The following is a 21,030-nucleotide window of genomic DNA, read 5'->3' on the forward strand; positions in this document are numbered from 1 at the left end:
CTGGCAAAAGTGGGTTGCAGAACTTTTCATATAACCATTTTAAAAGAATGGGGAATTTGCTGTTTTCCATGGGAGGGAGTAGATTTTTAGCTTTGCCTCTGTATCCATCACAGATATCTCATTTGTATTCTTATATCTTTTGAAGAGGACAACGAGAATGATCCTGTACACCCTAGTTATTTCCAACTTTCTCATACCATCCCTCCATCTTTATTCTCATTCTTTCAGGTAAAATTAGGCAACTACATTGGCACCCATCCAATGAATAGTGGCAAGTGGGAAGAATGGCCATGGACAACGCTACAGCAGTATTTGAGTTTCTTCTTATTGGAATCTCTAACTATCCTGAATGGAGAGTCACATTTTTCACATTGGTACTGATAACTTACCTCAGAACATTATTGGGGAATGGACTTATCATCTTTCTTATCCACACTGACCCCCACCTCCACACTCCAATGTACTTCTTCCTTAGTAATCTGTCTTTCTTAGACCTTTGCTATGGAACGGTCTCCATGCCCCAGGCCTTGGTGCATTGTTTCTCTACCCATCCCTACCTCTCTTACCCACGATTGTTTGACCCAAATAAGTGTCTCCTTGGTCTTGGCCACAGCAGAGTGCCTCCTGTTGGCTGTCATGGCCTATGATTGTGTGGTTGCTATCAGCAATCCCCTGCACTATTCTGTGGTCATGAATGGCTCAGTGTGTGTTTGGCTGGCTGCTACCTCATGGGGGGCATCACTTGTGCTCACTGCCATGCTCATCTTATCCCTGCAACTTCATTTCTGTGGGGCTAATGTCATCAACCATTTTGTCTGTGAAATTCTCTCCCTTCTTAAGCTGGCTTGTTCTGATACCAGCCTCAATGAGCTTATGATCTTCATCACAAGTATTTTCCCTGCTCCTACCCTTTGGGCTTTTTCTCCTCTCCTATGTCCAAATTGCCACTGCTGTTCTAAGGATTCGCTCAGCCCAGGGTAGGCTCAAGGCCTTTTCTACCTGTGGTTCTCATTTGACTGTGGTGGCAATCTTCTATGGGGCAGCCATTTCCATGTATATGAAACCACAGTCCAAGTCATCCCCTGACAAGGACAAGTTTATCTCAGTGTTTTATGGGGCTTTGACACCCATGCTGAAACCCCTAACATATAGCCTGAGGAATAAGGATATTAAAGGGGCAATGAGGAAAGTTATGGCAAAAAGGGCATAAGCCTTCTTTGCTTCTAAACTTCTAAAATAACATTCAGCTACATCTTCACTGACAGAAAAAAACTGTTTAAAATGTCTGACTTTACCCTTGGTAGAGTAGGTGATCATTATATGAGAAGCTTCAGGAAGTGCTCCCACCCCAAAGTATTATTCTTACTGAGACTTGAATTTCCATTACAGGCATTATTTTTACTCTTTCTTTACATATAACACATTAGTGGTCGGCCACCCATTAAGTTACTCAAATTCAGGTAAATAAATTTATCAGAATCATTTCCTCACTGACAGAAGAGACCTAAGCAGCAAGAGAATCTCCTATGACTGTTAGCAGGAGGCGAGGCATAACTGAAATTGGAAAATAGGACAAAGAATGGTGTAATAAGAGGTCAGAAGACAAATGTCAGAAATTTTACAACTTTACTGAAGGCAAACCGTGTTGTAAAAGCATAATCCCTTACTCTACTTAATCTCAGAACCGTGAGAAAATTTTATCATAGACATTTCCTACATTAGTGTAGAGTGTTTCATTTTTTTCTTTTTTTTCTAAACTTCTTTCAAATATATTATTTCATTCTGTATTCCTAATATCTCTGTAAAATTGGTAAGAAAAGTCACCATAATCCACCCCTCATGTTAACAATGAGAAAAAAAATAGAATGAGTAAATCACTTATCAAAATAGCATAATTTTCAAGTAAATGCAACATTCATTCAAATTCCATCTATTATACATTTTTTTAAATTATGGTATTCTCAGCCACTGAAACCATGTTTTAATATCAAGAAATAAAAAAATATTTAGAAAAAAAATCCAAGTGACTTAAATCTTTGATTTATTCATTCAACAAATATTAACTTACTACTTTCAACCAGGAACTAGGTACTAGGTGCCAGGGCAAGTTTCATACATTATGCAAAACATTTCAAATTAACATTGTGAAATAAAGTTAAATTGGTGAAATCAATAAAATTTTACAGGAGAAAACAATAGAGCCTTCAAGTAGAGAGAAATTCAGAAATTAGGAGAAATATTCAGAGTACTCATTTTAATGACCCTGCTTTTGGGGGGAGAAATATTCTACTCTTTATTACAGCTCTCTATTTGCAGCGTAAAATGAGAATCATATTTTTGTTAGTGGTGCCTCTACTACAAAATGGTAGCTCTGTCACTATATGCTTTGTCTCTTTATTGACTTGTTGGTACAGGCACAGCCTATAGACAGAGTGACATAGTGGAGTTTGGAGATAGGGATGCAGAATTGATTCTGCTACTAACTAGTTGTGTGACCTTAGTTATAGCACTCTTTGGCCCTCAGATTTGCTCATCAATATAATAGGAAGGTTGTGTTTTGTTACCCAAGGATCTCTCTAGTCTTAACATTCTGCATCTAGGTGTTATATATATTTTCTTAAAAAAATAGAATAATATCATCAATTTACTCTGCAACTTGCTTTTTCCACTTGACAATATATCATGGACATTCCTCAAGATCAATATATAGAGATCTATCTGCCTGACTTTAAATGTTAGCTTTGACTGGAAAAGCAGACACACATAGCAGCTAGTTAACATAGCTATGGCCCTTCCAGCACTAACATTCTGTTTCTAGGCATCTAAACCCCAAAGACAATCTAATTCAACATTGATATTAATTCATTTTAAATATAAAAATGAACTCTATGAGGGTGCTGTGGAATGAAATCAATTCTTGATTGTTGAAAACTCCTAAGGTTGACTATCGCTTCTCCACCTGATCACTCACAGGCATTGTGAGAAGCATTCCACTGTGCACCTCATCCTAGGCAGCTGGGTAGTGAAGCTTACTTTGCTTCACCCTGGAAAGCAACTAAAGACTGGTTTGAAACTAAGATAGCTCTGTTAGAAATTGAGGAGAAAGTTTGCAAACTGAAAAATAGTTTCCAAGTGATATTTTCCAATAGGGATTTAAGAAAAAGACGCCACATCCCATTCACAGGATTTGGGATTTCACTTGAGGAAAGGCAGTGAAGTATAACTATTTAGAGCACAGGCCCTGGAGCCAAACTTTTTGGATTCAAACTTTCATTCTACCACTTTTATTTCAAGCTACTCTCTCTGCTTTGATCTCTTCACCTAAGTGAGCTAATAGTACTTGTAACACTAACTGTAGTGTTCAGAGTTTGATCATGTAGACACAACCACTCTAGTTATATCAGGCAGGAAGGGATTTAATAAACAGAATTAGAGGCCTATGAAGCCTTTGGAAGGGCTGTGAGAGAGAAGGTAAAGGAATATTGCCAACAACCTCAGACAGTTGCAGGAATCGCAGGAATCTTGGGAAGTTTTAGGGATATTATGTAGGAAACTGTTACCAATGATGTTACTGAAGTAGATGTTTCAGAGAAGAATGCTCAGAAGCCATTTAAATCTCTGTTTACAAAGTCTACACACTTTTACAATACAGGTGAGAGCTAATAAGGATGTGTTGAATGTGACTTCATAGCTTGGTTATAAGAACTGTATGACTCAATTCATGTAAAGCATTTAGAAAAGTCCCTGGCCTATAGTTAGAGAACAATAAACGTTAGCTGTCATTGTGAAGTCTGGATCACGTGAGCCTAAGACGCCACGAATTGAAATGCCTACTTGCTTCTTAAATAGTGCCTTCCAAGGTTGCTCTCTCACCCATGCATTCAAGCATCTGTACATATATCATTCAATTAATATGCATTTATTAACTACCTACTATACAGCCGGTACTGTGGTATTGCCAGAGATGCGGTGGTCAAATAAAAGCATATTTGATCCTTCCCCTCAAAGAATTCACTGTCTAAGCGGGAAGAAAGACGTGTACGCAAGCAACATTACTATGTGAATTTATATCTTCCTAGTTCTTAAAATTATAAAGCACTTTATACACTTTACAGTTTATCTTATTCTTGAACATATATTACCTCATATCATCTTCTAAATAATTTAATGAGATTAACAAACAGATATTGTTATTAATATTATGAAACTGACATTAAGAGGTGATAAAAAGATGTAGAGAGGCTGTGATATCAAGGTCAACAGTTAGCGATATGACTGGGAAGAGAATACAGTTCTCCTAGAATTATGGTGGTGGTAATTTCTCATTGTATACACAAATAAAATCATTATGGTGTACATCTGAAACTAATATAATGTTATGTGTCAATTATACCTCAATAAAAAATTAATTTAATTTAATTTAATTTAAAAAATACAATTCTCCTGATGCCTAGATGCTCTTTCTGATGGGAGCCTGATGGGTTCAGGGAGTCTTTGAAAAAGAAAAGTAGGAAGATGGTAAGATTGTTGCTGAACAGAGAAAGGAAAAAATGCTATGTTTTCAGATTGTCTAGCTAAAACATCTGACCTTGACACTTATTGGCTATATGACCTTGGGCAACTTCCTGCCTCAGTTTCCTCATCTATAACAGGAAGACAATCATAGGACTGACCTCATAAGGTTGTTAAGAGGATTAAATCAGTTGATTTTATATAAAATGATGAGAACTATGGCTGGGACATAGTAAGCCCTCAATAAGCATTAATTTATTTTATTACTGTTATTATACAGTTATTATTACTAATACTGAAGTTTCAATTGACTCAAAAGTAGTTGGTGCTCATCTCACTGGGTGCCTTCTCTCCTCTTTTCTCCCCCTGCTAGTAATATGCAGAGCAAATGTTTCCGATTAACTGTGAGCAGCAGGTCAAACACTTCTTCAGTACAACATCGCGATGGAGTGAGAAAAGCACATGATTAGGCGTCAGGATGTCTGGATTCTAGTCTGGGTTCTGCCATTAATGAGCTATGAAACTCTGGGCGAATCACTTAATTCTCTGGACTGGATCTGTCAAACAGGGAAAAATATATTCTTTAACCTACCTCAGAAGGGTTGGAAGATCAAATGAGATCATAGATGTTAGATGTTAAAAAGTTAAAAGCACGTTACAAATGCTACATGATAGTATTTTCATTAGCCTCAGAATTAGCCTCTACATCTTCTCCTCACTTACCCTTAATGACCACTCATTCTCTGAATCTTATTGTTTCTTGCTCTGAAATGTCTTCGAAATCCATCCCTTCTCTGTCCTCAATGCATCTGTCCTAGTCCACAGCTTACTCAACCCATACCAGGATGACTGTAATAAGCTCCTATTTTTCCCTAGTCCAGTCTCTCTCTAAACTAGCCATCCAATCAACTTTTTGACCCATGGAAATAAAACAAATGGAATAAATGGAACAAATGGAAATAAAACAAATAAAACCCATGGAAAACAAAATAAAATGGAAATAAAAACAAAAATAAATAAATGGGACCTAATGAAACTTCAAAGCTTTTGCACAGCAAAGGAAACCATAAACAAGACCAAAAGACAACCCTCAGAATGGGAGAAAATATTTGCAAATGAAGCAACTGACAAAGGATTAATCTCCAAAATTTACAAGCAGCTCATGCAGCTCAATAACAAAAAAACAAACAACCCAATCCAAAAATGGGCAGAAGACCTAAATAGACATTTCTCCAGAGAAGATATACAGACTGCCAACAAACACATGAAAGAATGCTCAACATCATTAATCATTAGAGAAGTGCAAATCAAAACTACAATGAGATATCATCTCACCCCAGTCAGAATGGCCATCATCAAAAACTCTAGAAACTTCTCCAGAATGATTTTCTAAAGCGAAAATCTCATCATTTCTACAATTCCCCTCCAAGATTAGAAACTTGCAGTGGCTCCCTATTGCCTATAGGATATGCCAACATTAATTGAGGATCCTGCTAACCTCTTTATCCTCCTTCTCTACCTCATCTCCACAGACCCCATGCTCCAGGAAATCAATACTTTTTTCTCTACCTTTTATGTGTATATGCCACTGTATACACTGTTCTCTCTGCCTGCAGTGCCCTTCTTGTCTTCCATGCCTGGCAAAACCTCAGTCATCCTTCAAGGTCAGATCTAATGTCATGTCTTCAATGAAGCCTTCCCCAGAGCTCACTGCATTCTGTTTAACCCTGGATAGGTGACTTAATTCCATTTTCTTTTGCTTAATAACATTTTGTTCAACCCTAAATTTAGCCTCTTCCATATTATCTTATAATCAGTTGTTTTGGAGTATTTATCCCCAATTAGATCATAAGTTTATTGAGAACAAGAAGTTTGTTTCATTCATCTCTGTCTCCCTAGCATAATTCCTGGCACAGAGTACATGCACAATAAGAACTGCTTAAATGAATAGGTGTTAAACCAATACTTCTCAAACTATCTGTGGTAAAACACAGCTGTTTTTTTAAAGTTCCAAGCTGTCACAGCCTGATATTTTATAAAATACAATGAAAATATTATGGCAATGTCAAATCACTTTAAAAGTTACTATTTACTCTCAATTCTGTTCTTATGTCATTGCAAACATTTTGAGTAGCACTCAGCTAGACCATTTGCTGAGATGCCTCATTCCTAGCCCCAATATCTTGAACTCTAAGTTGGAAATTTTAAGAAGGATACATGTAAAAATAATAAACAATTACATCATATATTCAGGCCACAACTCGGCAAGAAATCAATAAAATAATACTATTATAATTAGGTACATGCACAGATGAAGTAAATCAATGGGACAGTGAATGAGAAGATGATTAAATTTAGACAGTGACAGTTTGTATGGCACCTCAAATTTAATCCAGCAAACTTTTAGGAAAAAGTGGGATTTCCAGAAACTATTCAAGTCAAAGATGGCTGGGATAGGCTGGGGGAAGTTAGGATAAAGTGAAGAGGAAGAGGAAACCTCCAGTAAACACTGTTAACATTATTTACCTGAATGCTTAATTGAAGCTTTCATAGCATCCCAATAAACTGTGGCCATTCCCCCTTTCCTATTCATTCATTACCTTCTGAGTCACTGTATTGGAAACCCTCCCAAGAAACACAGGACTCTGAGTAATCACCCTAGAGTTGGTTCTGCTCCCTGGTAACTTAAGAGCAAAAGTAGAGTTGAGGGTGTTAGTCAAAAGTTTTATCATATTGTCACTAATGAAGTATTGGCATTAGTAGACAAAATCTACTTGTATTTTAATGACTTAGAAATAACATTCCCAGAAGAATGTACAGCTTTAGTTCAGTAGTAGGATTTAGTTGCCTTTTAGGGACCTGATCCCTGAAGTCTCTTCAGTGAAATCACTTCTTTGGAACCAGAATGAATAAACTCAGAAGGTAACAGCAGAGAATGTTTAAGATTCTTCTCTCCTTCTTCTCTTGTTCATGTTTTGGACCATTTGGAGTCCCGGTTTCTAAAATGCTGAACAGAATCAAAACAAAACCCATTGTAAGAGCAAGTGAAGAACATACACCCTGGCAAGGAGGAAAGAAGCCATAGTTGTTTGTTGGAACAAATCAACATATATGTGTGGAATGGTCAGTCTTGACATGGATCTCCCAGGATGCATCTGTAACTCACTTCCCTTGAAAGACTCCAACACTTCAGTGAGCTAATGATCCCGCACAACTCTTAGAGACCTTGCCATTTTTGTTTGGGGGGCTTTTATGCTATTCAGGTGAGAAAATCAATTTGATTCCCCAAATAATCATTTATTCATTAAGTTCCTGCCATGTGTCAGGAATTGAGACAAGTACTGAAGTTATGGAAATGAAATGCAAATTCTTCTTTCAGAAGGCTCACAGTATAATCTGACCATATTGACTTATTTTTGTCCTCATTTATTTATTTTCCCCCTTCCAGAAAAGAAAGATAACAAATGTGGCCATATTGTCATGGGTGCTACTTCCCAAATGAGGATTCATTTAAAAATATTATTTAAAATAATAATAGCTTATATATATGGCACAAAAGCCCTATGAGATAGTTACTATAATTTTCCCAATTTTATAATTGAGGAAACTAAGGTGTAAACAAGCTAAGCAAATTACCAATGCCGCACTGTGAATCAGTAATGGATCCAGGATTCAAACTTTGATCCAGGATCCATGCTCTTAACCAACAGTCTACACTGCCTGATATGAATAATAGAAATTCCTATCTGTGCGCACTATCTATTCTAGTATATGTTGAACTCCTGGGAGCTTTCTAAAGAGCTCAGAGAACAGGGAAGATACTCCAAGCATCCCTTAACTTAAGTATTAAAAATGAAATGAGTCCTCCTGGGAAGCATGCTCCTACATGGTAAGTGGGACCAGGAAAGCCCTCTTTGGGAAATCTGTGTGAAGAAAAGTACACCCAACATGTTTCCAAAAGATCAAAAGCCTGTGACTATATGTGAGAATCTCCACATATGTCTAGTTAATTTAGGAAGATTCTGGCCTACACAGCGCTAAAACATTGAATTATTCAATAAAAAATATATATGGTTAGTCTAGTGAAATTCTCTAAAATCATGTAAACACATAAATGTGTTCTTTGTTTTTCAGCTATCTATACTGGCATTTGTTTTGAGATTTTTAGGACTATAACATGGTGAATATTGTAAGTCAAAATAAAGCTTTATGATTTTAAATGTTGCCATTCTAGTGTGAAACTTTAGTACCCCTTGAAAAAGTTTGTGCCCCGAAAATCCCATTTTTGTAATGCTGTTAAGAAACTATGCTTGTGGGGTCACCATTGAATAAAGACTAGATTACCTGACTTCTGCTTCAGTCTCAATCCTATAACTCTACTCCAAGAAGACTTTTTCACTTCAGATTGATTCTGTTTTCTGATTCCAATTCTGGGAGTATACAGAACAAAAAGGAGCCTTTAAATTCTCATTACAGGTAGTCAAGGGCCTCCTTGTAAGATCACTCTCTTTAATAAGTAAAAAAACAACTGTAATTAGAAGTTTAGCAGCACCTAAGTATTTTTTCAGTTTTTTGGCCCTTGGTTCTGATTTCTTTTCAGAACCCCCTTATCCTGTATTAGGTTTTAATGAGGATCTTGTTATAAATTCTTACTCTACTTCCTGAATTACTTGTCCATAAAGGTCTTCTACCTTCTGAGATTTGGAGTTTGTCCTGAGTAGAGAATCCAAAGAGATCACCTACATCATTAGCCTGGATAGTTCTCTCTGCTGCCTAGCTCCTAAGACAAACCTTCCCATCCACAGCCTGTTCTCACCAAGGCCTGACAACTGCCTCATGAGTCTGAAACTATACACTGTAGATGCCCCAAATCCTGATTTGTGATTACAACTTCCTGGAAATTTTACAGACAATCCAGGAAAAGATCTTGACCTTAATAATGAGCTGGTCTGTGATAGTATGCATATCTGATAGAACTAGAACAAAGAAAATAAAATTTTTAATGGATGAAAAAGGGTGAAAACACTTTTCTTTCAGATTCTAGAATAAACCCATTTTCTCTCTTCACTATCACACCTTCCTTCCATGCAAAGGGCAAATTGTAAGGCTAAAAAAGTATCATTTCTGAGCTACAGGGCATTAATAAGACTGACTACTATGAGGAACTTCCTTGGCAGTCCAATGGTTCAGACTTTGTGCTTCGAATGCAGGGGATAGCATTTCGATCCCTGGTTGGGGAACTAAGATCGCACATGCTATGTGGCGCGGCCAAAAAGTAAAAAAAAAGAAGACTGAATACTATGAGATACTAACTGTTTCTCATCATAGGCTTTTTACCATCAAACATTTACTTTCTTCAGCCAGTTCAAAGTAGTTTCAGTCAAATCAATTTCATGACATTGGGTAAGAGAGAAGAACCAAATAACTGGCCTTTATTCATTCAACAAACATATACTGAACCCACATTTTGTGGGTTCACACCAGGTACTGTGTGAGGTAGTGAAAATAAGGTAGTACATAGAACAGTCAGGGCCTCGTTCCTCCTAGGGCTATAGTAAGAGAGCAGAAATTAAATAATCACACAAATATATAAATACAAACTGTGATAAGAGCCATACAAGAAAAGTTCTGAGTACTATGAACAATTTTAACAAAGAGATCTGATTTAAATTAGTGGGGTTAGGGAAGGCTTTTGTAATGAAGTTCCTTTTAGGCTGAGGTATTAAGAATGACTAGGAGTTCACCAAGCAAAAACGGTAGGAAGAACATTTCCCCCAGCAAGAACACAATGTGCAAAATCCTGAGGTAGGAACAATCTTAGAGTGCTTCATAAAGATAATATTGCTGAAACAAGGTCAGCATGAGAAGAGACTATGCAAGATAAGGTTAGGGTCAGGTCATTTAGACTCTTGTGGGTCATGGTAAACAGGTTAGATTGCATTCCAATTGTAATTAGAAGCCCTAGAGTGGTTTTAAGCATGGGAATGTTTGTAAAAGGCTGCTATGTGTAGAATAGACTATAGAGAGGCAAGAATGGAAGTAGGGAGACCTATTAAGTAGCTCTTGTGTTAGTCCAGATGTGAGACAATGGTGGCTCTTACTAGATAAGTGTTGGCTGTGGATATGGAGATTTCTAGGTAGATTTGAAATATATTTAGGAGGACAAGCCAATAGTACTTAGTGATTGATTGGATGTGCAGGTTAAGGAAGAAATGAGAGTGAACTGGGCACACATTTTATGCCAAGGATACGAACAAGCTAAAGATAAACCTCTGGCTAATATCCATAGCAGGAAAGAACAATTAGTAATTCTGTGATTCAGGGATCTGATTACATTTAAGCAGTAAATTAGCACATTTTCTTTTAGGGGGAGTGTTCAAAGCATGCTTCAGGTGGAGTCCAACCTCCCTCATTTTATAGATGAAGGGATTAAGACTCACAATGGATTGTGCTACTTTGCAAATTAATCTTGTGCTGTGTATGAATGCTTCATCTTCCAAAATAGAACATAAACTTACAAACAGCATCACTTGTTTCATAGACATCTCCTCCTGATAGCACCTGATATACTACGAGGATACAGCAAACACTCAATAAATGTTTCCCAAATTAAAATGATTTCAATTTCTTCTTCCTCAGCAGATAGAACACAACAGATATTCTGATTACAGATAATGCCAGCGAAGTGACAGAGTTCATCCTGGTGGGTTTGTCCAATCATCCAAAAGTCCAGGGTAGCAGTCTACCTGATTACATTGGTGGATAACAGTCTCATCATTGTTGTGGTTAGAGTAGATAAGCAGCTTCACACCCCTACGTATTTTTTCTTAAGCAACTTGCCCTTCCTTGATATCTGCTACTCTAGCAATTCAGTGCCTTTTTTATTGTTCAGTGGTTTAAGAGACTACCCCACCATTTCCTATACTAGCTGTTATGCTCAGATGACCATTGCTCTTTTTCTGGGGATGACAGAGTGCCTCATCCTTGATGTCATGGCTTATGATAGATTTATTGCAATATCCAATCCCCTGTGTCACACCATCATTATGAATGACCAGGTCTGCATACAGTTGGCTGTGGTGACCTGGGCTAGTGCCTTCCTTTTAGCAGTAATACCAATCACTGCAATTCTTGCCAGTTTTTGTGGACACAATATCATCAACCATTTTACCTGTGAGGCACAGGCCCTGTTGAAGCTCATCTGGTCAGACACCCTAGTCAGACTTATTCTGGGTCTGGTCATCGGTATATTGACACTGCCGCTGCACTTCACCTTCATCCTCATCTCCTATACTCGCATTGTGGTTGTTGTGCTGAGGATCCGCTCTGCAGAGGCCAGCCTCAAAACTTTCTCCACCTGTGGATCCCATCTGACTGTGGTCACCATATTTTATGGGACAGCCACCTGCATGTACCTGAAACCTCAGTCAAGGGAGTACCGGGACCAGGGCAAAGTCACCTCTACATTTTACAGTGCTCTAAGCCCTGTGTTGAACCCTCTCATTTATACCTTGAGGAACAAGGATGTGAAAGATGCCGTAAGAAAAATAATTAAGAAGAAATAGTCCTAAAAAGGGCATGAATAGCCCACAGAGGCTCATCTAACCAACAGCTTGACACTGACTTGTAAAAATAACAAGGTCCAAATACTAAACAATATTTTAGTAACGTAATTATTTTCAAATGTGTTTTTTTCTATTTCCAACAGGTGTGTGATAAAGAACTTACTCTCACTGAGAAAAACATTAAACATTCACAATGTCATCCATTTAGGTAATAAATTATACAGGACAATCTTGTGGGAGAGCTTATAAAACAAAATAATAATTAGCACATTTGAATCCTGAGTAGCTTGATTTTGTTTTAATAAATGAGAAACATTTCAATATTCTAGATTCTCTTTTATAGGTGATAAAGAGCAAACTTGTAAAATGGACAATTCTTAACTCAATACTTTTTGTATGAGGTATATTATGATCCAGGCTTAGAAATGATAGATGTGAGTGGGTAGAGAGAGAAAAATTACTCAACTGCTATATAAGACTTCCACATAGAAAGTCCTCTGCTGAAGCAACGAGCCCTTCAAGACTGTGTACATACTGAGGGCCAGAACTGATGACTCTACGGAACATACAATTGCATGTCTTGATCAGTAGATAGGGCCACATTTTCTCTGCCAATGTACACTACTTCTGGATAATTGCATGCCACTTCCAAAGTTGTTGACCTCACATAGAGCAAATTTAACTCAGGAGGAACTCCTTAAAAGAAAACAAGCATGTACTGTATCTTTCGATCATAAGAATTATAATGTTCATTTTTTAAAAAACACATTGGGGGAGAAGAAATGAAATACCACCTATAATCCCAGCACTCAATGAGGCTTGCGTAGGTGTTAGAATCTGGAAGACATGTATTTAAGTCTGGTACTCACGGTTGTGTGGTGTTTAGTTAGTTAGTTTCCATCTTTAAGCTTCAATTTTCTCATCTGTAAAATGTGGATTATAAGAGTGCCTACCTCACAAACTCATTTTGAGAATTAAATAGGATAATACACGTTAGCTTCTACCACAATGACTGGCACATGGTGGACACAGAATACCCATCAGTCAAAAAAGAAAAAAACTGTCAATAACTCTCTAACACAAAGCCATTTTTGAGTGTTTGCTTATGTCTATATAAATAATGACTACATCATTTTAAAAATAATCCATGCAAATAGGATAGACTAAAAAAATATGTTCCCACTGTGTTCTTAATTTGAATTTATCTTATTAGAAAGGAGATTGAATATGTTTCTCATGTTCATTGGTCATTTGTGTTTCAATAGTCAGGGTCTTTGTTGTTGGTTCAAACTGGCAATGAACCAGTCCAATTTTGGAAACAAAAAGCTACACTCAGTAACATATGACTAATAAAAAGCCACAAAATTTGTTTCAACATTGATTGACTCCATCAGTTTTCAGATACATCCTGACAGGCAGATCCCCAGTTTGAGCCATTTTATTTCACTCTGGTAAGCACTCCTGCAATTAATGCCTAATCAGTCAACAACAGAAGCTGTTGTAAATGAAAATGAAAATAATAAAACTGTGTGAATCCCAATAGAGAACTCTTTAGAAAGAGAATCTATGGTGTTATGCAAATTTCGTTGTAACATTACCATTTTAACCTTGAACAAATTCTTGTGTAAGTTTTATTCCTGGTGTTTCTAAAACTTCTCGCTTAAACTAAAGCACCCCTAAAACTAAACGGAAGGTACTAATAACTAACTAACAAGACACAGTAAGCAGATAAAGTCAAACACTAGAGGCGGGAAACAAACGTGATTCCTCAAAAGAAAGGAAAAATGGAGTAAAACTGAAAACCTAATACTTATTGGAATTTGATCATTTTCATTAGGGACTAAGAAGAGGTAGAATAGAACAAGCAATGAGATGTGCCTTTTGCTGACAGAAAGAAATTTATTGGGGAGAGGCAGGGACTTTTTTAGCTACAAGAGAAAATTAGACAGGTAAACTAATGTCTTCCCTTTTGATTACCTCAGGAAGAAGTTAGACAGGGTTCTCTCTAAAGAGAAATATGTTACATCTAGAAGTGGAGAACAAGCTGCAAGAAGACTTCTGACATGAAGTCAAGACTCTGGATGAAAAAAAAAGACTTTGGATGAATAGAAAGTGTAAGAGATTATAAGAACAATTAATCAGTTAGAGATATGTGTGTACGGTGCCTTTATGTTAAATGTTTACTGTGAGAGCTGTTTTCTTAAAACCTTCCTTGTATTACTAAGTAAACAGGTTAGAATTATAATAAACAGGCAATACTTTGGAACTACCTATGCCTTGGGAAACTTGTTTAAATTTCTTATCTCTGCCAAACAGCACTTTTGGCTTGCAGCTGATAATGGGCAACTCTGCCTCCCTGTACACCATCTCCTCAATAAGGTGTGCCAAAATCACAAGGCGACATCTTAAAAGGTTGAACTGACCCCTTAAAAATCAACAGCACTGAGAAGAGAGCTTCGTGCTGTGTACTGGCAGCAGCAAAGTGAAAAAAATGCACTTGAGAGCCACAGTAACAACTTTTCCTGTAAGTGTTTAAAAGAAAGAATTTAAAATTTGAAGAAGGCTAAGAATATATCATTGGCTTTTGAGTATGTCAACAACACCAGTACAAAGTAATAAGAAAATAAAATTATCTGCAGAATGACCCTTGAGTTTCTATAACTCATAAAAGCAGAACTGTGAAGTCTACCATTTTCATCATATGGAAAGGAGCACACAGAAAAGTGTTCATTTATTCCTGCAATAAATGAAGTTTTGTTGAATATGATGTAAATAATATGATATAAAGGAAAGCATACAATATGTACCTTTTTAGCATAATGTTTTCAAGGTTCATCTATGTTGAGTAACGTTTTATGGCTGAATGATATTCCATTGTATTGGATATATCACATTTTGTTTATCTATTCATCAGGTGCTTGTCCCTATGTTTTCAGAAATAATAATCTTCAGGATGTGAATACATGTGTCTGCAAAACTAGAGAAATAGGGGAATCCACACCATAGCAATATATAGTTTCCAATTTCTCCACATGCTAGCTAAGTCTTGTAAGTGTACAATTAGATTTTTATAGCCATCTTAGTGGGCTAAAACTAGTATCTCATTGTGATTTTTATTTGCATTTTCTTAATAACTAATGACGTGCATCTTTTCATGTGCTTGTTTTGTGAATCTTCCAACTTTGTTAGTTTTCAAAATTGATTTTGCTACTGTGGGCCCCTTGCATTTCCATATGAATTTTAGGGTTGATGGGCCAATTTCTACAAAATTCCAGCTGGGATTTAGATAGAGATTGGGTTGAACCTATAGATCAATTGGGGGAGTATTGCCCTCTTCCTATTTTCCAATATTAAGTCTTCCTAGTCATGAAAATAGGAAATTTTCCCATTTAGTTAGGTCTTCTTTACTTTCTTTCAACAGTTTTTTGTCGTTTTCATTGGACAAGTCTTGCACTTCTTTTGTTAAATTTATTCCTAAGTATTTTATCCTTTTTTATGTTATGGTAATTGGAATTACTTTCTTAATTTCATTTTTGATCATTCATTGCTAGTTTATAGAAATACCATTGATTCAGTATATTTTTGTTGAAAGAGATTAGTTCTAATAATTTTTTCTGTGGGTTCCTTAGGATTTCCTATATACAAGATAATGACACTTGTGAATAGAGCTAACAGTACTTCTTTTCCAATATGGATGATTTTTTATTTTTATTTTTATTTATTTATTTATTTTTGCCTAATTGTCCTGGCAAAAAATGCAGAACAATGTGGAATAGAAGTGGCAAAAGTAGAAATCCTGGTCTTCTTCCAGGATCTTAGGGGGAAAACTTGCAGTCTTTCACCATTAATTACAATGTCAGTTGTGCGGTTTTCATCTATGGCCTTTATCAGGTTGAGTAACATTCCTTCTGTTCCTAGTTGCCCAATGCTTTTAATTTAATTTTTATTTTTTTGGCTGAGTTGGGTCATCATTGCTGCATGCTTGCTTTCTCTAGTTGCAACGAGCGGGGGCTACTCTTCGTTATGGTGCACGGGGTTCTCATTGTGGTGGCCTCTCTTGTTGTGGAGCACGGGCTCTAGGCTTCAGTAGTTGTGGCTCATTGGCTCTAGAGCGCAGGCTCAGTAGTTATGACACACAGGCTTAGCTGCTCTGCGGCATATGGGATCTTCCTGGACCAGGGCACGAACCTGTGTCACCTGCATTGGCAGGCATATTCCCAACCACTGCGCCACCAGGGAAGTCCCCTCAATGCTTTTTTATTATGAAAAGGTATTAGATTTTGTAAAATTATTTAACTGTATCTGTTTAGATGATGATGTGGCTTTTGTCCTTTAATGAATTAATATAGTGTATTACATTGATATGTTAAGTCAACCTTGCATTTCTGGGATAAATATCACTTAGTTATGGCAAATAATTCTTTTTATATGATGCTGGATTTGCTTTGCTAGTGTTTAGTTAAGGATTTGGGATCTATATTCAAAAGGGATACTAGTTTGTAGTTTTCTTGTGATGTGTGTCTGGTTTTGGTATAAGGATAATATCAGCCCTATTGAATAACTTGGGAAGTTTTCTCTTCTCTTCTATTTTTGGAAGAGTTTGTGAAGGACTGGTGTCAATTATTCTTCAAATGTTTGGAAGAATTCTCCAGTGAATCTATATTGGTTAGAACTTTTCTTTGCGGAAAGATGTTTGATTATTAATTCAATCACTTTACTTATAATAGGCCTATTTAGATTGTCTATTCCTTCTTGAGGCATTTTGTATTTTTTGGAATTTGTTCATTGAATTTGGTTTATCAAACTTATTGGCATACAATGATTAACAGTATTCCCTTATAATTATTCTCATGTCTCTAAGTTTGGTAGTGATGTCCCAAATTCCATTTCTGATTTTATAAATTTGAGTTTTCTTTCTCTTTTTCTTGGTCAATCAAGCTAAAAGTTTATCATTTTTTTTAATCTCTCCAAAGAATAAATGTTTAGTTTTGATGCATTTCTATATGATTTTTCTCTTCTCTATTTATTTCCATTCTAATCTTTATTATTTGTTTCTCAATGCTTGTTTTGAGTTTAGTTTTATCTTCACTTTCTAGTTTCTTTACATAAAAGCTTAGGTTATTGAAATATTTTTCTTTTTACTATAGACGTTTATAGCTAAAACTTTCTAAGCACTGATTTAACTGTACCTCATGAATTTCGGTATTTTATGTGTTTTCACTCATTTCAAAGAACTTCCTAACTTACCTTTTCATTTCTTTTATGACCTATTGATTACTTAGAGTATTTGTTTAATTTTCATCTATTTGGGAATTACTCTAATTCTTGTTTTTAATTTCTAATTTTATTCCATTGTGGTCATAAACATACTTGTATGGTTTAAATTATTTTCCATTTATTGAGAATTATTGCATTTCTTAGTTTTTGATCTATCCTGGAAATGTTTTATGTGCACTTGAGAGGAATGTTAATTCTGTTGATGTCAAGTGGAGTCAACAGAATTGGATAGATCCAGTTGGTTTACAGTGTTGTTAAAGCCTTTTATTTTCTTGTCTTCTGTTTAGTTATTCTATCAATGATTGAAAATGGGGTATGGAAGTCTCTAACTATTATTGTTGAATTGTCTATTTCTCACTTAAATTCTGTCAGATTTTACTTTATGTACATTGTGACTCAGTTGTTAGATGCATATGTTGTTAGATACATATAGCATATAACTATTGTGTCTCCTTGATGGATTGACACTTTAATCATTACAAAATGTTCTCCTTTGTCTGTAGTAACAATGTTTGTCTTAAGGTCTATTATGTCTAATATTAGTTTAGCTCCACCAGCTCTATTTTTGGTGCTGCTTGCATGTTTTCTAAACTTTTATTTTCAATACATTTGTGTCTTTGAATCTAAAGTGAGTTTCTTGTAGATAGTATACAGTTGGATCATGTTTTGATATTTTCTAAATCCCATTGGCCAGTTTCTATCTTTTGGTTGGAGAGTTTAGTCCATTTACATTTAATGTAATTATTGATATGGTAGGATTTAGACCTGCCATTTTGCTTTTACTTTTCCGTATGTCTTATATCTCATTTGTTACTCTATTCCTCCATTATTATTTTCTTTTGTGTTAATATACATTTTCTAGTATTTCATTTTAATTCAATTGTTTCTTTTAATATATATTTTTAGTTATGTACTTAATGGTTGCTTTTGGAATTATAATTAACATCTTAATATATAGCAATCTAGTTTGGATAAATAACACTTGAATTTCAACAGTATACATAAACTTTGTTCTTATATAACTCAGTTCCTTCCCCCCTTATTTGTAATATTGTCATACAAATTATATCTTTATACCTTTATTCCTAAATCTTTGAAAGAGTTTGGGTAGTGGAGAGTCCTGATCTGACTTACATTTTTAAAGAGTAACTCTGACTGTTAAATGAAAAACATAACTTCAATGGGGGCAAGGACAGAAGCTTTGAGACTATGTAGAAGGATATTGCAATAACCCAGGTAAAAGATGATGCTGGCTCAGAACAAGGTGGTAATCAAAGTAGTGAGAAGTGATAGGATTTTGGAAATATTTGAAGGAAGGGTCATCAGAATTCAAAGACGGTGGATCAGGGGTGTGAAGGAAAGAGTTAAGGATGACTCAAATGATTATGCTCTAAACAACTAGATACGGGGGATAATAGAGATGGAGGTTATCAGGAAATATTTTGGAGATGGAAAGTGCAAGGAGAGAGCAAGATTTCAGTTTTACACATGTTAATTTTGAGACGTGTATTAAGCAAAAAAGAGACAATATCACTAAACAGTTAAACATATGAATCTGGAGTTCAGAGGAGAGAGGTAAACTAGAAATATAAATATGGATATTTTCAAAATACAGAGTATATTTAGAGCCATGGTATGAATGAGATTGTCAAGAGAAAGTAGCAGGAGAAGACAAAAATCCAAGAACTCTGACCTGAGGAACTCCAACATTCAGAGGTCATGAAGAAAAAGAACCTGCAAAAGATATAGACGTAGAGAGGCCAGTGAGTTGTAAAGCAAATTACAGGGGTGTATTGTCCCAGAAAACAAAAAAAACAAAGGTTCTCAAGAGGGAGAGAATAACCAACTCTTTCAAATGCTGCAGATAGACCAAGATGAGAACAGATAATGGACCAGAAAACTGGCATTTTCTATGAAGTGAAATCAAGATAGATATCACTTTCCATTTAATAAACTGGTTACTGAGAGAAGAAGTGATTGTTCCCATGGTTACACAAACCCCTCCCCAGAAATTGATATATATTATAGAAAGAACAACAGATAACTGTATGACATATTCCGTTTCATTTGTAAATGTATCAGCACAATTCAGCCTGTGATATGTCATGCAAATTTTTTTTTCTCTTTTGAACATTTTTTAAAAGAGAAAAAATTTGGAGTCTGGTAATGGCAGAGTGGCTTGTTTTGGACCAACTGTCTCACAGATTAAAAAAAATCTGGAGAGAATATTAGACATGAACTATTTGGAAGCATAATCTGCAGAGTATTCAAACTGTCAAAAGAACACAATCACACTAGGTGCAATCCATATTTATACGGCTTTTCCTCTGAAGACATTACCCAGGAAATTTGGTGTGAGGTAGCTAAAGCACAAGCAGAAATCTCAAATCATATTGGCTTGGGGTACCAGAGAATGGATTTGGGGCTTTCCAGAGTGGCTAAAATTTGAGTGAATAAGTCCCAAAAGGAGGAGCATCACACAAAGGTGAGCCCCAATTTTTAGGTACTAACTCCCATTAAATACATAGATGACCTTTGAATTGCACATGTACAGAAAAAAAAAATAAGAAAACAAAAAGCAACAGAAATATGGCAGAAAATTGGAACAGAGATTTTAGCCATTGCTCACCATAAGGGCAACAGAGTTTGGAGGCTGAATTCAATAAAGTTACAGGATCTTCATAAATATCTTAGACTTTCTATAGAAACTTCCAAAAGAGTATGCCTCAGGAATAAAGACTATGTCCAAGGATTTAACCTAAGACTAAGGGTAAAACTGAATCAGACTCATTAACAAAGTATTAAGTGAAGGCTCTAAAAGTTCAAGATGATCTGGCTATAATTTAACTGCCAGCTAGAAAATAAATCAAAATATCTTTAGGAAGAAGATAAGAGAACTAAAAATCTCTTAAAATATCATCAGTGTTATCCATTATACAATCAAATATTACTATATTTGTGAATATTTATTTGTGAATAAAGAGAAAAATGTAACACAAAGTTGTAAGAAATAAGTAAATAGGAATAGATACCATAATGACTCAGATGTTGAATAAGCAAAGAAGGATTATTAAAAGCTGTCAAAATTTGTTCAAAGACTTAAAAGAAAAGGTGGTCAAGATAAGTGGGCAAATTGGCATCCCAAGACAAAAACTAAAACGATGAAAAAGAATCAAATGGAAATTCTAGGACTGAAAAGTATACTCTTTGAAATGAAAAATCAATGGCTTGGAGATGGTAAAAAAAAATGGTTAACAAAGTTGGAGACAGAGTGATACAAATTATCCCATCTGGGAAAAAAGTAAAGATAAAGAAAAATTTTAGAACATTATCAACCATGTTGACTGAACACATTTATAAAACACTGCATGCAATAATTTCAGAAAAAACATACTTTGAGGTATACACAGAATTTTAAGATAGATCAGTGCTGGACCATAAAATGTCTTAATAAATTTCACATATTTAAATCTAACAGGATTTCTTTTTTGGCCATAATGAAAATTAGTTCGAAATCAACAATAATAGAATATCTGAGAAACTCCCCCATTTTTGGAATTTAAACAGCACATGACTGAGTAACCCATGGATTAAGGGAAAAATCACAGAAAAATTATAGAAGACTTCAAACTAAGTGAACATGAAGACAACATAAAAATTCATGAGATGGAGCAAA

The 21,030-nt window shown here is 35.7% G+C and overlaps 2 protein-coding genes across 2 annotated transcripts; both read left to right on the forward strand.

The window, feature by feature from the left end:
- Positions 1-284: 284 nt before the first annotated feature.
- On the forward strand, positions 285-1,210 carry LOC114905888 (olfactory receptor 13H1-like). The gene is given in 3 exon segments (XM_029240231.1): positions 285-572; positions 574-896; positions 898-1,210. Coding segments are annotated over 3 exon segments (924 nt in total).
- Positions 1,211-4,956: 3,746 nt separating this feature from the next.
- LOC114905889 (olfactory receptor 13H1-like) lies at positions 4,957-12,077 on the forward strand. The gene is made up of 2 exons (XM_029240232.1): positions 4,957-4,961; positions 11,345-12,077. Exons 1-2 carry the CDS (start codon positions 4,957-4,959, stop codon positions 12,075-12,077), a joined length of 738 nt encoding a protein of 245 aa, XP_029096065.1.
- The last annotated feature ends 8,953 nt before the right edge of the window (positions 12,078-21,030 follow it).

The sequence above is a fragment of the Monodon monoceros genome, unplaced genomic scaffold (genome assembly GCF_005190385.1).
Source record: "Monodon monoceros isolate NGI ecotype Baffin Bay Population unplaced genomic scaffold, NGI_Narwhal_1 Super_Scaffold_22, whole genome shotgun sequence".
NCBI lineage: Eukaryota > Metazoa > Chordata > Mammalia > Artiodactyla > Monodontidae > Monodon > Monodon monoceros.